This window comes from Mercenaria mercenaria, chromosome 14 (assembly GCF_021730395.1).
Source record: "Mercenaria mercenaria strain notata chromosome 14, MADL_Memer_1, whole genome shotgun sequence".
NCBI classification, from domain to species: Eukaryota; Metazoa; Mollusca; class Bivalvia; order Venerida; family Veneridae; genus Mercenaria; species Mercenaria mercenaria.
Window position 1 is genome coordinate 55,694,003 of NC_069374.1, and position 19,114 is coordinate 55,713,116.

Genomic DNA, 19,114 nt, shown 5'->3' on the forward strand with positions numbered 1-19,114 from the left:
TAGAACGCTTTGTTCTCTTAATACGAAATACTTTGAACGAAATAATAAAGGCATAAGTTATGATGTTTTAGCTCTCGCTTATCTCATTTTTTTTTAAATATACACAACAGACAAACATAAATTTCTGTTAATATTGTCACCTGCAGTTGTTTTGCGCCCTCAATTAACTGACTATGATTATGTTGACTTATTACTGGGTCACTCAAAATGACCCTGCTTGATATGAAAGCAAGGTAACACTGAAACATTTATCTATCTTCCATATAGTCAAACCCCTGCTGGGAACCTAGACTTTGCGCGTCAACTAGCAAGAATGTTAAACGAGTAAAAAGTAGTGGTAAAAAGCAAGAAGGAGAATGGTTAAAAACAGGTTAAAAACAGGGCAGGTGTTTTTAAGTGTTTCTGACCTCATTTAGACAATTCTGAATACTTTATTTAACAAATAACTTATTTTCTAGTCTTTCTTGAGTATAATTTTAAGATTTATAAAATAGTAATTTCTTTCATTATAGTTGAAAAAAAGGTAGAGAAATTGTTTTACAGAAATAGGGTTAAACAGTTAAAATACATTTTTAGACATCTCATATACCCAGCATTTTATTGCCACAATAATAGCTATATATTATAATAGCTCTATTTTCTTGCGGATGCTATGCGGGAATTAAGGTGGAAGCTAAAGAGAAAACCCTAACAGAAATCAACACTGCGCTCAAGAAGATTCTTCAGGTGTGTGACCACAAAAGAAACATAGGGAGTTGGATTCAGAATTACTTAGTATGTGACATATGAACTCGGCTTCCTTTTCATCAAAGCTAGCCAACAGTTGAAGCTGGAAACGGAATGTGACAACAACGCAACACATGGTGTATCACACTTAGGTATTTATAGACCGGTGGATAACGTTGTTAATCATATTTATGCACGTTCCGCTTCCAGAAGCGTGGTAAACTAATGATTTATTAAGAATTAAAACCGAAAATCTCAAAACAAATCTACTTAAGGGGGATCCTTGTGAAACTTCATTATAAACCATATTAGATTTCACTAATGATGTAGAAGCTTCCTTCTCACTTAATAAACATTTAGGCATTCAGTTAATTAATTAAGGTGAAAAGTGATTTATAGAGAATAACAGGCTACTGTCTTTTGATATCAATGTTATCAGGTCGAGGTTGATATGGGCTGGAAGGGGTGAGGGAACCGAAACTCACACAAACTGCTTAGAACAACATATGTCTTCATCTCTTATTAAGTAAAAAAATGTCTACTGAAGCAAAAAATTAAATTTATATTTTACGGATTTGAAAATTCATCCACCCCTGAAACATCTGAACGAAACAATATCACCTGATAACAAAATAAAATATCAGGCAAGTGATATCAGGCACTTTGCATAGTAGTTGCAAGATAAAACGAGGAAACGGTCTGTTTATCAAATCTCTAAAACCGGAAATGGGACAGCAGCTTCTGGTTGGGATACATCCACCGTTTCCTCAAAGAGAAATTCTTCGAGCCAAATATTTTAGTCGTTTTAAACACTTAAATATAATCTCGTTCATAATATCATTTTTATATATACTAAATGAAATTTCTAACGCCTTCTTTTGAGATAATGGAGTGCATTATGTTTAGAATTCCGCTTAAACTGGTGCTATGGGACTTGAGGGGTATTGCACATTTCATTACCTTTCATGAACAGACTCAATTAAAACGAAGTCGTCGTTATTATTTTTGTTGCATGTTATGTTTCTTAAGGATCTTTTTATATATTATATTATTCTAACGTCCTCTCGATATGTCTGCCAATGTTTCGCTTGATACTTATATAATCAGTACATTTATGTATTATGTTATGTTATACCAGATTTATATAGCGCCCTTTTCATGATAAACACGTTCAAAGGCGCTTTACATATAGCAAACGCAGCCACACAGGGCGCGAAATTCATCCTCTACTAGTACAGACACAGAACGATCTGACCAGAGGGACAGAGTGAGATAAAGCCCCGAGAACAGTGAGAGAGAAATCCTTTTTAGATACAGGCCTGTCCGGCTAACTTAGCCTAGCTCTTTGCGAATAGGCGCTCTGGTTCTTTAAAGTGCCATGTGTATAGCACCAGTACACGTCTTTCCTGGGAAGAACCAGTACAGGCCTCTTAGTTAGGTGGGAGACTCCCAAGAGCATCTCAGAAATTTCCAGTGCCCGGACCGGGATTCGAACCCCCGATCTCTGGATTTACAGTGAAACGTGTTACCAATAGACCATCGGCCCATTTATGAAATGCCTACACATTTGGACAAATATGCTTTTAATAACTGTAGTGGGGTAGAGTATAAGAGTGTACTTATACTTTCTTGCTATTGAGCTAGCTTTAATAGCGACGCGGTAGTGTGTACACCTTAGGTGTGAAAGGTCCCGGGTTCGATTCCCGGTCAGGCCTGAAGTATTTTCAATCTGTTACATAACGCATTACAATTTCAACAAAATCGAATAGTGTAAAGATATTTTTCATACATTTACGACCTTTTCCCCATTTCTAAAAAGGTCCCCAAAATAAAGATGGTTGTTTTGTTTCCAAATATGATTTATACAAAAACAGTTAAGATGCTTTCGTGCTTATGTGCTTTGAATGCAAGCAGCAGGTTGAGGTGATCATCAATTTGTAAGGTAGATTAAGAAACATGGAAGACGATAGATTTGTATAACCTTAGCCTGGGAATCCAGTCTGACAATTTCTAACTTTTTTTACTATCTGCAAATTGACAATATCAGAAACTCGATGAATGCCAATTAACACTAATTAGCGCAAATTAAGTGATCTTTAATGCACAGGTATTAGGTATGATTTCTTCTGACAAAGCACAAATATTATCAACGGCTTCCCAGGCTACTATAACATATACATTCATATGGTGTCTGTTAACAAAGGCAGATCTTTAAAAAGATCGTTAAAAAGAAATTGTAGAAATAAATATATACCGTTAAATAAACCATGAAAGGCAGCTTGTATTAGAACGGCGAAGCAAAAATATGAGATACTGATACAATTAACTGGAAAAAAACATACACTGAACAAACCTTATAAACCGACACCTTATAAAATGCGATTTCTTAGCAATTACTGTATAGATCTACACAAACTAGAATGTGCATGTAGGACACAGGATGTGCCCCCACAGGTACATTTGTCACAAATAAAGGGCAATAATTCAAATGTTTGCAGTCTTAAGGGGGTATAGTCTTAACAATCATTTAATATAAAGGATTCATTTTTCTAGGCAATATAATTTTTAGCTATGAGCATCACAAACAAAAAATGCACTATTGTGGCTATTTCAAGGGCTGGAACTCTGTAATTAGTGCTAAAATCTAAAAAAAAAAAAAAAAAAAAAAAAAAATACCAAGTGTGCAAGTTCACATCATGATAAAGACTCATGCAAGGTTTCATGAATTTACATCAAATACGTTTTGAGCTAGGCACGTCATTAGGTGAAAATGTGATTTTTTTACAATTTCAGGGGCCATAACTCTGGAAACAGGGGGCGGAGCTAAACGGAAAAATAAAAGGTGGGAAAGTTCACATTATGATAAAGACTCATGAAAGGTTTCATCAATTTATATGAAATTCCACTTTTTCTATTTCATCAATTTATATGAAATGCTTTTTGAGCTGTTTGTCGATGAGGTTCGAATCAAATTCCGTGGTGCCAAACACGCATCTTTCGCCGATGGGGAGAGCGGGATAGCGCAAATTGTCTTATAGAGATCGATCGTTTTGGGAGAGGATCAGTTATGGTGCGGACAGGGGTTTTTTGCACACCAATACTCCAATATTCAATATTCAAGGGAATCTCAATGGACGAAAGTACCAGGATGACATTATCCAACCTGTTCTTGTTTCGCACATCTGTGTCAATCGAGGAATGGTTTTAGTCCAGGATAAAGCTCCTTGCCATATTGCTCGAGGTACCCGAGATATGCTCACACAAAACAACGTAAGAATCCTGCAATGGCCAGCGAAAAGTCCCGACCTTAACTTCATAGATAATGTGTGGGACTTACTGAAGAGGAGGGTCAGGGTCTTGCCACAACGGCAAACTCTCGTCGAACTCTCGCGTGACATAACAACTATTTGGGCAAATATTATGCAGCGTGATATTCGTAACTACATTCTTTTCATGAGAGCGAGGTGTCTTGCCGTGATTGCTGCAAATGGAGGACACACGCGATACTGAAAACACCGACTCGTCGGTATTGTAAAGCTTGTGACTTTTTGTTTTGAGGGTGAAGATGTTAACCCTACACGTTTTGATATTAAACATGTTTTGTTTTTACTGAAATTTCACTGGCATGTTTGCAATAAAATGTAGTAACATATTGTAAATAATTATTTTTGTCTTTAATACAAACGTAGTCTTTCAATACATGAAGTTATCTAGTGTCGGTTTATAAGTTTTGTTCAGTGTATTGAACTTATTAAAATGTGTATAAAACATTATTATTTTTATAGTGCTAAATATGTCTAGAATACAGCGCCGTATTCGTTTCAGATTCATGGCTTGTCACCTTTCTCTTGCAATAGAAACCGGCACATATGCTAAACCAAACTGTTATATTTAGAGGTCTTGAGAATGAGGTCCATTTATTAATATATTGTGGTTTTTATACCGATAACCTTAGGCATGAATTCTTCGATAGGTTATAGACCCTCATATTTACGTCTTATCCTCTTTCAAAGTGCTTGAATCTTAAATTAGTATATGCAATGTTTATATTTTTCTGTGATCAACTTAAAAACGTCGAAAACATATCATGTATCTTAGTTTTCTGTTTTTTTTTTGTTTTTTGTTTGCAAAATAAGCTTTTTAAATTTTTTTTAGCCTAATACGCTAGCTAGAATAGCATCTTTTGTAAAAAAAAAAACAAAAACATTTTCAGTAAATTAATACTCCGAGTTTCAATTGGTAAAATCTTATTTATTTTAAACCAACGAATTAGTTTTAACATTTAGAAATTTAAAATTATCATTGTTATGTTAAGTTTTGGTGCATACAAAAAAAAAAGACAAATATCAAACAGGGAATGCCACGTACCAAAAACGCAGCCTCCCCAAAACGAAACCCACAGCACGCAGACGCGCACACCAATAACACACACATACACATACACATACACATACACATACACATGCTCACACACAAAGCCAACACATTAGGACAATACGAACAAACAAAGAAACACAGTGGGGCACCGCCTTGGAACGGTCAGTGGCAAAAACACCACTGGGGAGCTTAAACTGGTTTATGGTGCGCACCCAACCTCAGTCTTACCCCCACCATGTTCCAAAGACACGGGACAGTGTAAATAAAAGTAATCCCCTCCAGGTGAATCTCTAACACACGTAACGGAAACAAAAAGTCATGGCATGTAAAACACAAAAATGCTCGTGTATAAATATATAAAAAGCAAACCTTTAGAACCAAAAACGTATGTACTCAATGCCTTTTCAGAAGACAGAGCAACAAGAGAAACACCCTTAAGGGCCCGACGAAACAGACCAGAAGACAGATATCAAAAGCCACATGACACACCAAATTTGTTTATTACATACTCATTCAAAAACACCGTTAAGTTTTAAGGGAACAAAAACATTAATACTTTTTCCATATTGACGCTCAAATATCGGATATTTTCAATTTTACTCGGGCTTACAACAAATTTGAACAATTTAAATAAATAGATAAAGCGAAGAACTAACTCCAGAAATATACTTTTTACTTCAAAACTAACATGTTTCGTCCATTGGACTTCACCAGAGTATAATAACAAAATAGTATGACGTCACAGGAAAGTACGACGTCAATGACGGCGTCAAAAGACGTTACACATTTTGGCGTAATATTCACATATAGTATAGGATCAAAAATAGATACTTATTCCCTGCAAAAATTGAAAAGCAAAAATAATATTAATACAGGCAAGGAAAACTAACTTATATGCAAAAATACATTAGGAAGAATCTGTGTGAAAAAATGAAAGACTAAAATAATATTTTAGCATTCATGCCATGAGGCCAGGCTGTATTCAATGTATGAATCCAACGAGTCTCTTTCAAGAGCCTAAACCAGTCATTTTTTACCAAGTCGATTGGCATGAAAGAAAAATCACTTACAGATAATAGTAATTTTAAGTATGGATGTGTATGCATTAAAAAGATTATTAGATTTGCATTGAAAAATATGCACTAACTAAATCTTGTTCTTTCGCGGAATAATATTGGGTTCATAAAGTCGCTCAATATTTCCGCTGCATAACTCATGCATATTTGATACAAATCGAATAACCTACAAGTATAAATGTTAATACTTAAATATTTCACACTTTTGATAATCTCGAGATGTGTGGACTCTGTCAGGGGTTGTGGCGTTTCTGTGTGCTTTTGGCGGAGTCAGACCTCAAGCATTATGTACCCATCTATTCTAGTACTAAGAATAACATCTATGAGAATAATTACGGTAAATCAATAGTAATATAATTTTAAAACTTGTTTTTGGTGCTCTGTCCTTCTGAGAAATCTACCCTTACCTCTTATCTTTTGCAAAAGTAGATTCATGACAATATAATTTTTACCAAATGTATTGTAACGTTTTAGTGCCACACAAATCCCGACGCAATAGCTCACTACCAAAGGTGATTTAATGTGCATATATACTGTCATTTTACTCCAATGACAATTGACAGGTTTACAAATTTGCATATTAATGCAATTACTTCCCTTACTTCCCTTTATGCATTCAGTAATCGTTACATTACTTTCCCCTCCGAGAAATCTCGTCCCGAGATTTGGCCTAGGAAATGTATGGGTAAGGCAACTCCAGTCCGGCAGTTGACTTCATCCCACCGCTGCCACCATTTGTAACGTTTTAGTGCCACACAAATCCCGTCGGTGAAAAGCTAGCTCATCACCAAAGGTGATTTAATGTGCATATATACTGTCATTTTACTCCAATGACAATTGACAGGTTTACAAATTTGCATATTAATGCAATTACATCTACATCTACATCTACATCTACATCTTTCACCCAACCGTCGATTTCCGACTATCACTGGGCGGCGCTGTCAGAGAAACAGTTGTTAAAGAACTGATATGTTACAATGTTAAAAGAATAAAAGCTAAAAAAGACAGTATGCTACAGTTAAAATGGGACAGAGGCAACAGAATTACATACTGACCACCGCCAGCCTCTCTCTAAAGATACTGAGACTGGGGCTAGATTTAACATGAGTTGGTAGGGAGTTCCAGAGTCGGATGGTCCTAGGGAAGTAGGAGTTAGAAAAGTACTGAGTGTGAGACATGGGGATTAAGTAATTTAGGTTTCTAGTTGGAATAAGATGAGATTGGTCGACTGCAACTGTCTGGGTCCTTATTTTATAAAACATTACTAATGAATTGTGTAACCTTCTATATTGGAGTGTATTCCATTCTAAGGTTTTCAGCATTTGTGTAACACTACTGGTGTAACTGTAGTCATACATGACGTACCTAGCAGCTGACCTTTGGACATTTTCGACTTTGCTAGTGAGGGTTTTTTGCCAAGGATGCCAGACGCTTGAACAGTACTCAAGTTGAGGGCGGACATAGGTGTTATAGGCAGCAATTTTGACCTTTTTATTATCAGTTTTGACATTTCGTTGTATGAAGCGAAGAGTGGAAGTTGCTTTGGAAGTGATACTGTCAATGTGTTTGGACCAGTTTAGATCTTTGGAAATGGTTATGCCTAAGTATTTAGCTGCCTCACAAGTTTTTAACTCTATGTTGTGAAGTTTGTAGGGGTAGACTACAGGATTTTTCTTTCTAAAAATTCTAAGGACTTCACACTTGTCCGGGTTGAACTCCATGGACCATGTCTTCTCCCAGGTTTCTAAGCTAATCAGGTCTTGTTGCAGAGATATACTATCTGAAATGGAGTTGATGGTAAGGTATATTATGGTGTCATCTGCAAACATTCTTGCGTTACATTTGACGGAATCTGGTAAGTCATTGATATATACCAGGAAGAGACATGGCCCAAGAACAGACCCCTGGGAACTCCAGACAGTACAGGAAGTTCACTGGAAAAATGACCATCAACAGCGACTTTCTGGAGCGGTTGGACAGGAAAGATTTGACCCATTTGGTAATTTGTGGGTTGACACCAAGGCTTTGTAGTTTATAAATTAGTCTAATGTGATCGACCTTGTCAAACGCCTTGGAGAAGTCCATGACAATAACATCTGTTTGTTGACCCTGTTCAGTGTTATTGTAAAGTTCCTGAGTGAAATTAATGAGCTGAGTCTCACAACTGTGACCTGATCTAAAGCCGTGCTGGAACTGGCTAAGTAGCTTATGCTTGTCAAAATAGGTCATAAGATTGGAAACAACAATGTGTTCAAGGAGTTTGGAAGCAATGCAAGTTAGGGAAATTGGGCGATAGTTACTAGGTTTAGACTTGGGACCTTTTTTAAATACGGGGGCTACGGTGGCTTTTTTCCAATCACTGGGTACTAGGCCAGATTCGAGAGATAACCTGTATATATGGGCAAGTACAGGAGCAATTTCATGGTGGAGTTCTTTTAGGATGCGTGGGGATAATTCATCAGGTCCTGAGGCTTTATGTGGGGATAGGCCATAGAGCAGTTTTTCCACACCTTCAGTGGTGACCTGGATCTTATTCATCATGGAGACTGGGGATGAGAGGACGTTGGAACATATATAATTACTTCCCTTTATGCATTCAGTAATCGTTACAGTATCATATGCCATATTTAGCTGGGTATATTTAATACTATAACATGTGCTATTTATATTTTAACAGTATGTACGTATTGTTAGCGATACATGTGATACTTTTTAAACCATATATCGTACTGTATATTTTATGTAGAAATACGGAAGTTTCGTGTTCTTAGAAACTACGTTTTCTATAACTATACGGCAACGACAACGGTATTAAGAGTAGTTTTTACCTTATTTTAATTTATCTAATATAATATAATATTTACGAATTCGTATTTTTTCGTTTATATTTATTTAGTATAACAACATTACCAAGTAAACGTCTGCATGCTAAGATCAGTAAACCTGTCCGCATGGGGGCGCAACGGATTTTGTAAACAAATCAGATAGGTGAGCAATTAAACGCCCAAGTTGACAAAATATAATGAAACTGGTTGCAGAGGAGGTGTTAGATGCGGCTGGTGGTGGTGATGTGACAGAACTAAGACGTTTTGACAAAAATTCGTTAACTGACACCCTGTGTGACGGCTTGGGATGCAACTGTCTACATTATGCAGCTAGACAGGGTGGGGCTGACATTCTGGAATTCTTAGTGAAGGAGAGAGGTTTCCCTGGATATAAAAGATCAAATGTTGGTAAGGTGTTCTGTTTAATTTCTAATGAAACACGGCCAATTACTGAAATACACTTTGATTAGTACTTATAAATATACTCAAAGGCAGTGAGTACGGGTCCAGTAACTGCACCTCTAGACCTGAATCCTAGAGGTCTGGTTACCAGACCCCTAGTCTAGAAGTCTGGTAATCAATATGAATACTGAATATGTTATCTGATAAGAAGAGACCATAATTTTTCTATTAAAATCAGGAGATAACTAGAAAATTTGCTCACGTTTATTTTTTCTTCTTGAAATTGAATATATAATATTTTATTATATTGCAAGTGAATGGGAAAGAAGTATTTATAATCCTTTAATCCTGAGAGAAACAAGATCGCAAGTTCAATGAATTAGTAATAGTAATTATCACTTTGTTCGCTGCAATGAAAGCTATTTCTAAATGCGTATTTTTCTTTGGATTGAAGAATTAAAATAATAAAATTATATATGCTTTTCTTTAGTATTTTAATTAGACTTGGATTGTGCTTATAAATAGTACTATATACACCATTAATACAGTACATCATAGTACATAAATATTGACTCGGGATCTAGCGGTTCAGTTACCGGACCCCTAGCCACTTCCATACAATTAAATCAAGACAAATCAAATATGATTAAAGTCATTTTATATTAAGGCATTAACATTACAACAGTCTAGATTACTGACATATATGACTTGTGTGTTTGTAGGAGCCACAGCAGCTCATGACGCCGCTGCTGCCGGAAACCTTGAGGCGTTACAATGGTTGATACAGTATGGTGGATGTAATGTTGATGATCAGGATGGAACAGGAGCAACAGTGTTACATCTTGCAGCAAGGTACCGGGTGACAATAGGAGATACCCTCAAAATTTCAGATATCCTTAACCCTGCTTAATTTCTAAGATGGACTGGTCCGTCTTTCAATTTAGCCAGTACCATAAACTATTTGATAGTCAATAATTGAGGGATAACACGTCTAACACTGGTATGGTTTATCAGTTTTTATTATAGATCATTATAGTACCATTAACAGTTAAAAGGGGTGCTTACCAAAACAATACTGACTGAATGGCAAACAGTGCAGACCATGATCTAGGTCTGCGTAGGTCGCAAAGGTAGAATCACTTGCTGCCAGCAGGCAAAGACTTTAAATTCTACTTTACAGTCACTTATTACAGTATAGTTATATACCCCAGTATAAACACCCTCTTGCTGCAAAAAATTAGTAATGAATAAGAGTATGGTAAAAAATATGTCCCAGTTCATTTATTTAAACTTGGATTTATTGACACGCAATGAAAATGAAGACGTTTAAACAGTGTGACACTTTCGTAAATTATTTTTGGGTATTTGAGGTATATAGTATCTTGACTTTAACAGGGACCATTATATAGCATGCAAATTAATGCATAATTATCATTCATTCTAACTTATATATAATAATAATTCCCTTGAGAAGTTAAGTAGGAAAGAAAATATCAGTATCTTCAAAGAGATTAAAACACCTCTTACTTCAGATGAACATTAAATTCCATTTAAAAGTACATTTATTTACATTTTCTATGCATTGTTTCTAATTGAGTAGTCAGTAATCTTAATCACAGTAAGAATTTGAAATTGTTCCCAAATTAGCTATTGAGCATAATGAAGGGTAAAAATCATATTTATGGGAGAATATGGAAACATAACTTGCATTCAAAGTTGTAAAGTCAGAATTTTGGTTTTTAAAGAGGGTTGTCCCTATAATGATGAAACTTTATTTATTTGCAGATTCCGCCACACTCGTATAACAGAATGGTTATTAGATGTTCAACATGCTGATGTATCAAAACGTACAGCAAGTAACGGACTTCCGTTACATTTTGCTGTTGTAGGAGGAGATTACGATGCAGTCAAACTTCTTGTTGACGAAGATCCTACGTATGTTCAGCTTCTTTTCTACATTTTGAAAATGAACTTATCAGTCGAGTGTTGTCAGCAATGTGAATGGGATTCAAAAAAGTCCCCTCCAAATTGATTTCAGTTTTTTCTAAATTTATCAAGTACATTCGTTTGTTAGCATAAATATTATATAATTCAATACATCCTGCACAGTTTTTACACCTCGGAAGGTGAGCATATTAAAGTCACACCGTCCGCCCATCCGTGTGTGTGTGTTTTTTTGTGTGCATCCGTGTAAATTCTTGTCCGGGCTGTAAGTTTATAACTCTGCCATCCAAAAACTGATTTTGAAATAACTTGGCATAAATGTGCACCTTAATATGATGATGGGTCATGCGCAAGACCCAGATCCCTAGCTCCAACATCAAGATCACACTTAGAGGTCAAAGGTTACAGGGTCTGTTTCATGTCAGGTTCATAACTATGCCATTTATAAGGGATTTTGAAATTACTTAGCATAAATGTTCCCCATTTTGAGACGACGTGTCATGCGCAAGATCCAGACCCCTAGCTCTAAAAGGTTAACAAGTGTCTGTTTCTTGTCCAGTCCATAACTCTGCCATTGATGAAGGGATTTTAAAATTACTTGGCATAAATACTCGGGAGCATTTGTCACTAATAGTAACAGCTCTCGTTATTTATTAAAAGGCTCACTAATCTGTAAGATAAGAAGGGAAGCACTTTAAAGCATTAGTCAGTCTCAGATGATAAAAAAATATGTAAAATTTAAACAGTTCATGATTATAATTCTTACAATATTTATAAAACACCAACTGATACAAAATATTGACTTGTGACTTTTGATAAGTTAGGCATGGCAGTTTGAAAAATTTTGATATTTCGACACAAGTGTTGTAGATATGCCTCTCAAAATATATCAAAAAATTCTCATGTTTACTCTTTGCCAAAAGTCGTTACTGATCCACTACATTAGGTGACATATTTTTCAGAACGGTAAATTATCAGTTGAGTAACGGGGCAACAGCAACCTATCTAGCAGCACAGGAAGGCCAGCTTGAGATTCTACGATTGTTGATACAAGATTATCGTGGAAATGTCAAAATGAAAGCGTACGATGGAATGTCATGTGTTCATGCAGCAGCACAGTCTGGTCATTTAGACTGTGTCAGATTTTTGGTAAGTTGTCTAGAATCAGTCTTGACAGCACAGACTGTGTTCATTAGATATTCATCAGTTTGACCATTTAGACTGTGTTATTTTTTTTTTTTTTTTGGTAAGTTGTTTAGACTCTGTCTTGACAACACAGACTGTGTTAGATATTCATCAGTTTGAACATTTAGACTGAATAAGATTTCTGGTAAGTTGTCTAGACTCTGTCTTGAGAAAACAGACTGTGTAAGATTCATCAGTTTGACCATTTAGACTGTGTTATATTTTTGGTAAGTTGTTTTAAAAGAATCGGTATTGAAATCACAGTTTGTGTCAGATTCATCACTTTGATCTTCTATATGGAGTCAAATTTTTTGTTAAGTTGTCTAGAATTGGTGTAAACAAAGAAACAATTAACAACAGAATTGAAACTGGCTGATATAGTACTCTGGTCTTATGGAACAACCTCCCATCTGAAATTGTTCTCCTGCCTATACTTGAATCTTTCAAGCAGGCAGTATGCCAACATACATGCAGTTAGTTGTAGCAAAGTGCGTTTTTACCAGTAACGTGATTTTACAACTCTTGTCTGTATATCTAACACTTTTAACTTTTTTTTCTGTCTCACTTTATCACTTTGACATCTCACTGTCAATACTTTTGTAAAAATCTTCCTCTTGCACTGACTGCATGCGCATATGCTAAGAAACCCAGAAGGGGAGTTAAGCAGTATACGAAGATAGATAGGTAAGATTCTTGTAACATCACATGTCACTGTGATCAATACATTGAATGCTTAGACTTTACATAAATACATCTAAACTTAAGCTTCTTATTATGTGAATGGCAAAAATCATCTTTATTGTTAAAAGAAGATTTTTGGAGATTTCACAGTATGTTCTTTTATAGAACTTCAGATCTATGTTGTTCTGCTGGTCTTTGTTCTGATAACATATGTATGTCCATTTTTTGCCTGACTATTCAAAGAAAAGTGAGAGCTATTCTACCCGTATGGATATCACAGTAGGCATCAACATCACACCTCAGTTAAAAGCCTAGATCCACTCCCCTCCCCAACCCCCACCCCTCTAATGCAATAATCAACTCCAGCCTTATCTGCTGCTTATTTGACAGTAGCTAATTGGAATTTGATTAGTACTCCAGTGGTCTCCACTTCACCATGAAGGTGTGTGCAGTGCAGTTGAAATGAATTAATTTTCCCTCAGTGAATGAAGAACGATAATAATGATAGTCAGAATAATTACAATGATTATAATTACTGTAAAATTATTTAATTTCATGGGCATGAAATTTTGTGGTTTTGGTGAAAACGGCAATTTCGCAGAGATATGAATTCGTGGATTTCAAATTTTGAACATTAAATTAATGGGAATTTTACTTGTTCATTGGGATTGAATTTCGTGGATTGACTCAACCACGAAATCCACAAAAATTAGTCCCCCACGAATATTAATGATTTCACAGTATTATTTATAAAACATTATAGTAATTATGATAACAACAAACCACAGGTTTAGTGAAAACTCTCTTTGTATTCACAATATCTGCCAATAACATAATAATGAAAAAGGTCATATCAATGAAAGTAATGTTACCATTGTATTTGTATACAATACTTTGAGAAAATGATTTTTATCATATATGTTTAGTCACAATTATTGGAATATAATGTGACGGGATAAAGTCATATTATTGTGTTTTTGTCTATACTGAATTTTCAGTTTCAATAAGTTGCATAAAGTTTATGTTGTTCATGCTTTAATTAACTTATAAATTAAATATTGAAATGCATATTGGTTTTTCAGTCTTAGACGTTCTTTACAATTTTCAGAAAATAGTAACTAAAAATAATAGATGAGAGAGTGTCACATTTTTCTGAAAAATCAAATTTGAATTTGTGCTTATCCGAGATAGAACTTGAAAAGAAATAAAAACTTGCTAAATTCTTCCTTAAAACATGGTGAAATTTGTTACAAATTTCTAAAATAAGTTTCTTATTATTTTACTAGCTCACCTGTCATGTAGTGACAGGGTGAGCTTTTGTGGTCTCCCTTAGTCTGTCTTTCGTCTGTCGTTTGTGAATTTCTTGTGAACATGATAGAGACCACATTTAGCAATCAGTTTTAATAAAACTTGCACACAACTTGTATTGGCATAATATCTTGGTTCCTTTCGAAAACTGGCCAGACCACATCATGGGTTCCAGAGTTATGTTCCCTGACATTTTACACTGGATTTTAACTACACTTACAACTTCAGTCATAATAATATCTTGGTTCCTTTTGAAAACCGGCTAGATTCCATTATGGGTTCTAGAGTTACTGCCTCTAAAAGGGGAAAAAATTCTATATTGGCCAGTTCAGCCATATAGAGGTTTCATTTATGCTTTGATTTGAAATCGAAGAATAAGCTCGTTTACACTCTAGGGGGCACAATTTTATTCTATCTTCATAAAACTTGGTCAGAATGTTTGTTATCAGAAAGTCTTGGATGATTTCAAATCAGGGTCATGTGGGATCAAAAACTAGGTCACTAGGTCAAATCAAAACTAGGTCACTAGGTCAAATCAAAGGAAAAGCTTGTATACATTCTAGAGGCCTCTTTCTTGCTCCAATCTTCCCAAAACTTTTGTAGAATGTTTGTTTTCATAAAATCTTGAACATGTTCGAATCTGGGTCTTGTGGGATTAAAAATTAGGTCACAAAGTCAAATCAAAGAAAATGCTTGTGTACATTCAAGAGGCCACATATTTGGTCCAATCTTGATGAAAATTGGTCAGAATATTTGTCTCAATGAAATCACTACGTAAAATGTGTTTACACTGTTATGGTGTGTTACTCAGGTGAGCAACCTAGGACCATCTTGGCTCTCTTGTTATTATGCTTAAACAACTAACATTTTTCTTTTAATAAAAAGAATGCCTAAACTAGATATGTTTTTAAACTTGTCACATATCTATTAAATAAAAGTTTGATGATAAAAATGCACTGTTTCCTCCTGTCACTTACTTTTAAGTTACTGATACAGCCACAAGGTAGACTGACTTTCCAATAAACAATGACCTCTGTTTATTGGAACCTTACTGTGAAAGTCCTTAGCCCCCTACTGTGCCAATAAAGACACAAATCCCTTGGCAAGCTGCCAAGGTCTAGGCCTTTATGTTTTGGGTGCATTTAGTTCATGTCACAGTAACACCTGCTTGTATTGGATTGAAACTTCATACAAAGATTTCATAATAATAAAATTTACTGAAATCATCAAGTTAGATAACTCTTGTTGAAATTGATTCAGATATTGGCCCTTTTTCTACCTTGAAAATTTTGTTTTTGTGTGCAACTATCAAGCTGTATCTAAGTAACAACGACATAATCGAGCTGCGCCATGAGAAAACCAACATAGTGGGTTTGCGACCAGCATGGATCCAGACCAGCCTGCACATCTGCGCAGTCTGGTCTGGATCCATGCTGTTCGCTTTCAAAGCCTATTGGAATTAGAGAAACTGTTAGCGAACAGCATGGATCCTTACCAGACTGTGTGGATGCACAGATTGGTCTGGATCCATGCTGGTCGCAAACCCACTATGTTGGTTTTCTCATGGCGCGGCTCAATTATATTGGACTGAAACTTCACATGGCATCCTTCCCATCAAGTGTTCATTCATAACCAGGGTAGAGAACTCTTGGTTGAATAAATTTGAATTATGGTCCCAGTTCGAAGAAAATTTGGTTAAGTTTTTACATTGCCATAATAAAAGAAAATTTAATACAAAACAAATTGTTTAAGAATTAACTCAGTTACATATTTCTTGCTACCGTAAGTCATGGCCCTTGTTTTGCCTGGAAGTTGTCAAATAGTCTAGCGTGCTGTCTTATCATTCTCATTCATCAGAGGTTCGTCAAAATCCCAAGAGGAACCTCTGATTTATTTCTATCGTTTATTTAGTGAGCATGCGCACTCGTAATTACTACCGGGATTAGTTTCAGCCAATCAATGTCTATCTATCTATCTATCTATCTATCTTATCTATCTATCTATCTATCTATCTATCTATCTAATCTATCTAATCTATCTATCTATCTATCTATCTATCTATACTGCAGCACTCCTCTCTGCGAGTATTATGTGCAGCTGCGCACCTGTACAAGAAGTTAAAAGTAGATTGGATAGGAGGGTAAAAGTTATACAAGGTGTGTATTGCAGTATAAATACAGTTGATAGTGTTAAAAACAAGAAGGATATACAGATAAAAGCAGTTTAAAAACAGGTCTATCATGTTAAGCATTGTGTACAAGTTTGGTCACACCCTGCTTAAACTGATTCAGGGTGGGGGCTTGCACAAGTTGTACTGGAAGGGCATTCCAAAGTACTATGGTGGCTGGGAAGAAAGAGTACTTAAAGTAATTACAGGGAGTGAGGATCTGGGTATAGGAGTGGGGATGCATATGTCTAGTTAGACGGGATGGGGGGCTGACATAGGGGGGGAGTGGCACAGCAACCAAACCATTCACTATCTTGTAGAACATAAGGCGGCGTGAATCAGATCTCCTATCTTCAAGGGTACGCCATCTCAGCTGACATAGCATGTTTGTGACACTGCTGTAAGGGGAGAAGTCATGATTTACCCATCGCGCTGCCCTCCGCTGAATCATTTCGATCTGGTGGATGTTTTGTTGGGTGTAAGGGTTCCAAACACAGCTAGTATATTCTAGCTGTGGCCTGACTAGTGATTTATAAGCTACTTCTCGAACTTTTGTGTTCTTGCATGTCTGCCACTATTTGGCATGCCGAATTGAAACTTCAGATAATATGTAAGCAAGGTACTTGCTAATGATGGATAAAGGCGATATTCCATGATTGCAATTAATAAAGATTTATTTCTGTTATTAGATGCTAAGAAATTTACCTCAAGAAATAATAATATTCCTCGTAACTTGACATCGATATGAAAGAACGCGGTGACGTTTTTCATGGACGATTTCGATTGGTTCGCTACATTTTATCGCGAAACGACGCTGATTGGCTGAAACATTTTACCTGTAATGTAACCAAACTACAAATATCGGCGAAATGTGCCAGAGGTTTATCCGGGGAACCACGGTAGACCTCTGGTATGCGAGAATGTGTCTTATGGACAGTGCTTGTTCATAAAATTAATATTACACTCTCATGTGTTAATTTTTCATTAAAATAACTCAGTATACGAATTCTATGATTTTTAAAAAAAAGATATACATGGTATGATTATGTGTTTATTAACCAGGTTTCAACGAAAACCTGAGTTATTAGATTGGGGTATGTCGTTGGGTGGGCGTGTGGGCGGGCGGCGGCGTCAAACTGGTGTTTCCGGTCAATAACTTTTGTTTTGGTAAAGATATTTGAATAAACTTGGTATGTATGTAGCTTATATCAAGACAAAGGCTGGGATTGATTTTGGGGTTTCTGGGGTCAAGGTCAAGGTCACTGTTACTTAAAATAGAAAAAGGGTTTCCGGTCAATAACTTATGTTTCGGTAAAGATATTTGAATAAAACTTGGTATGTTTGTAGCTTATATCAAGACAAAGGCTGGGATTGATTTTGGGGTTTCTGGGATTAAGGTCAAGGTCACTGTTACTTAAAATAGAAAAAGGTTTTCCGGTCAGTAACTTAACTTAGGAATGAGCTATCATGATAAAACTTGGTGTATAGAAAACTTATATAAAGTTGCAGCTTGGGATTGATTTTGGGGTTTCTGGGATCAAGGTCAAGGTCATTGTTACTAAAAATAGGGTTAGGGTTAGGTTAGGGTTAGGGTTGTGCTTTAAAGTGGTGCACTGTGATTCAGTATACTTTTTTATTCTTATGAAAAGTGTTGAAAACCTGGTTTCGTGGCATTACCGCGTTTCTTGTTTTCTATAAATGCAATTTTTTTTCAAGCATGGTATATGTGTATATTTGTCTTTAAAATCGCACATGTATTTTTTCATAGATGTAATGCCATATATATTGTTCATTACTGTTTCAGGTTGGTGAAGAAAAATGTAATGCAAATGATCGAGATTTTGATGGAGAGACTCCTCTTCATTATGCTGCAAGTCAAGGTCATGCCCTTGTCATTGATTGGATGATGAAAATGGGCGGGGCCAGAGTGACATTAGATAACCTCGGAGGCAGTCCACTTCATAATGCAGCAGAGAGCAACCAAACAGAGGTATATATGCTATATAGTCAATATTTATATTGGAATCTTTTGAGTGTGGTTTGAATCTCACTTGAAGCCACATTTCTGTACATAAGAATACTGAAAGCAGAGCCTCCTTTGCCATTCGCCAATGTAGCCCAAAGTACAGATTCAAAGAACTGGCTACTGATTTTGAAAGTGGCTACAAAAATTATATTAAAATGTGGCCAAATTTTAGCAGTTCAGCTTCAATTTGGCAGTTTCTCTCAAAAAATGGCTACAACTTTCTGAGGCCCAATGGAGGCCCTGTGAAAGTTACCTCAGTTACGAAAGCTGTCAGTTTGTCTCAAAACTCAACAAAATAAAAAAGGAACACAGTCTTTGTGACATTGCTGTAGCCGGCCACAGTTGTTATGCTATAAACTCATTCAACAAGACAATTTGTGCTTAAGTATTAATA

General features: G+C 35.9%; 1 protein-coding gene across 1 annotated transcript in view; it reads left to right on the top strand.

The window, feature by feature from the left end:
• The first annotated feature begins 9,111 nt into the window (after positions 1–9,111).
• Positions 9,112–19,114, top strand: part of LOC123527043 (espin-like) — a 52,178-nt gene continuing 42,175 nt past the window's right edge. The window contains exons 1-5 of the mRNA XM_053522641.1: positions 9,112–9,415; positions 10,132–10,261; positions 11,195–11,344; positions 12,316–12,502; positions 18,499–18,684. Coding sequence (XP_053378616.1) covers positions 9,205–9,415; positions 10,132–10,261; positions 11,195–11,344; positions 12,316–12,502; positions 18,499–18,684 — 864 coding nt within the window. The 5' untranslated portion in view covers positions 9,112–9,204. The remainder of the gene's footprint in view (positions 9,416–10,131; positions 10,262–11,194; positions 11,345–12,315; positions 12,503–18,498; positions 18,685–19,114) is intronic.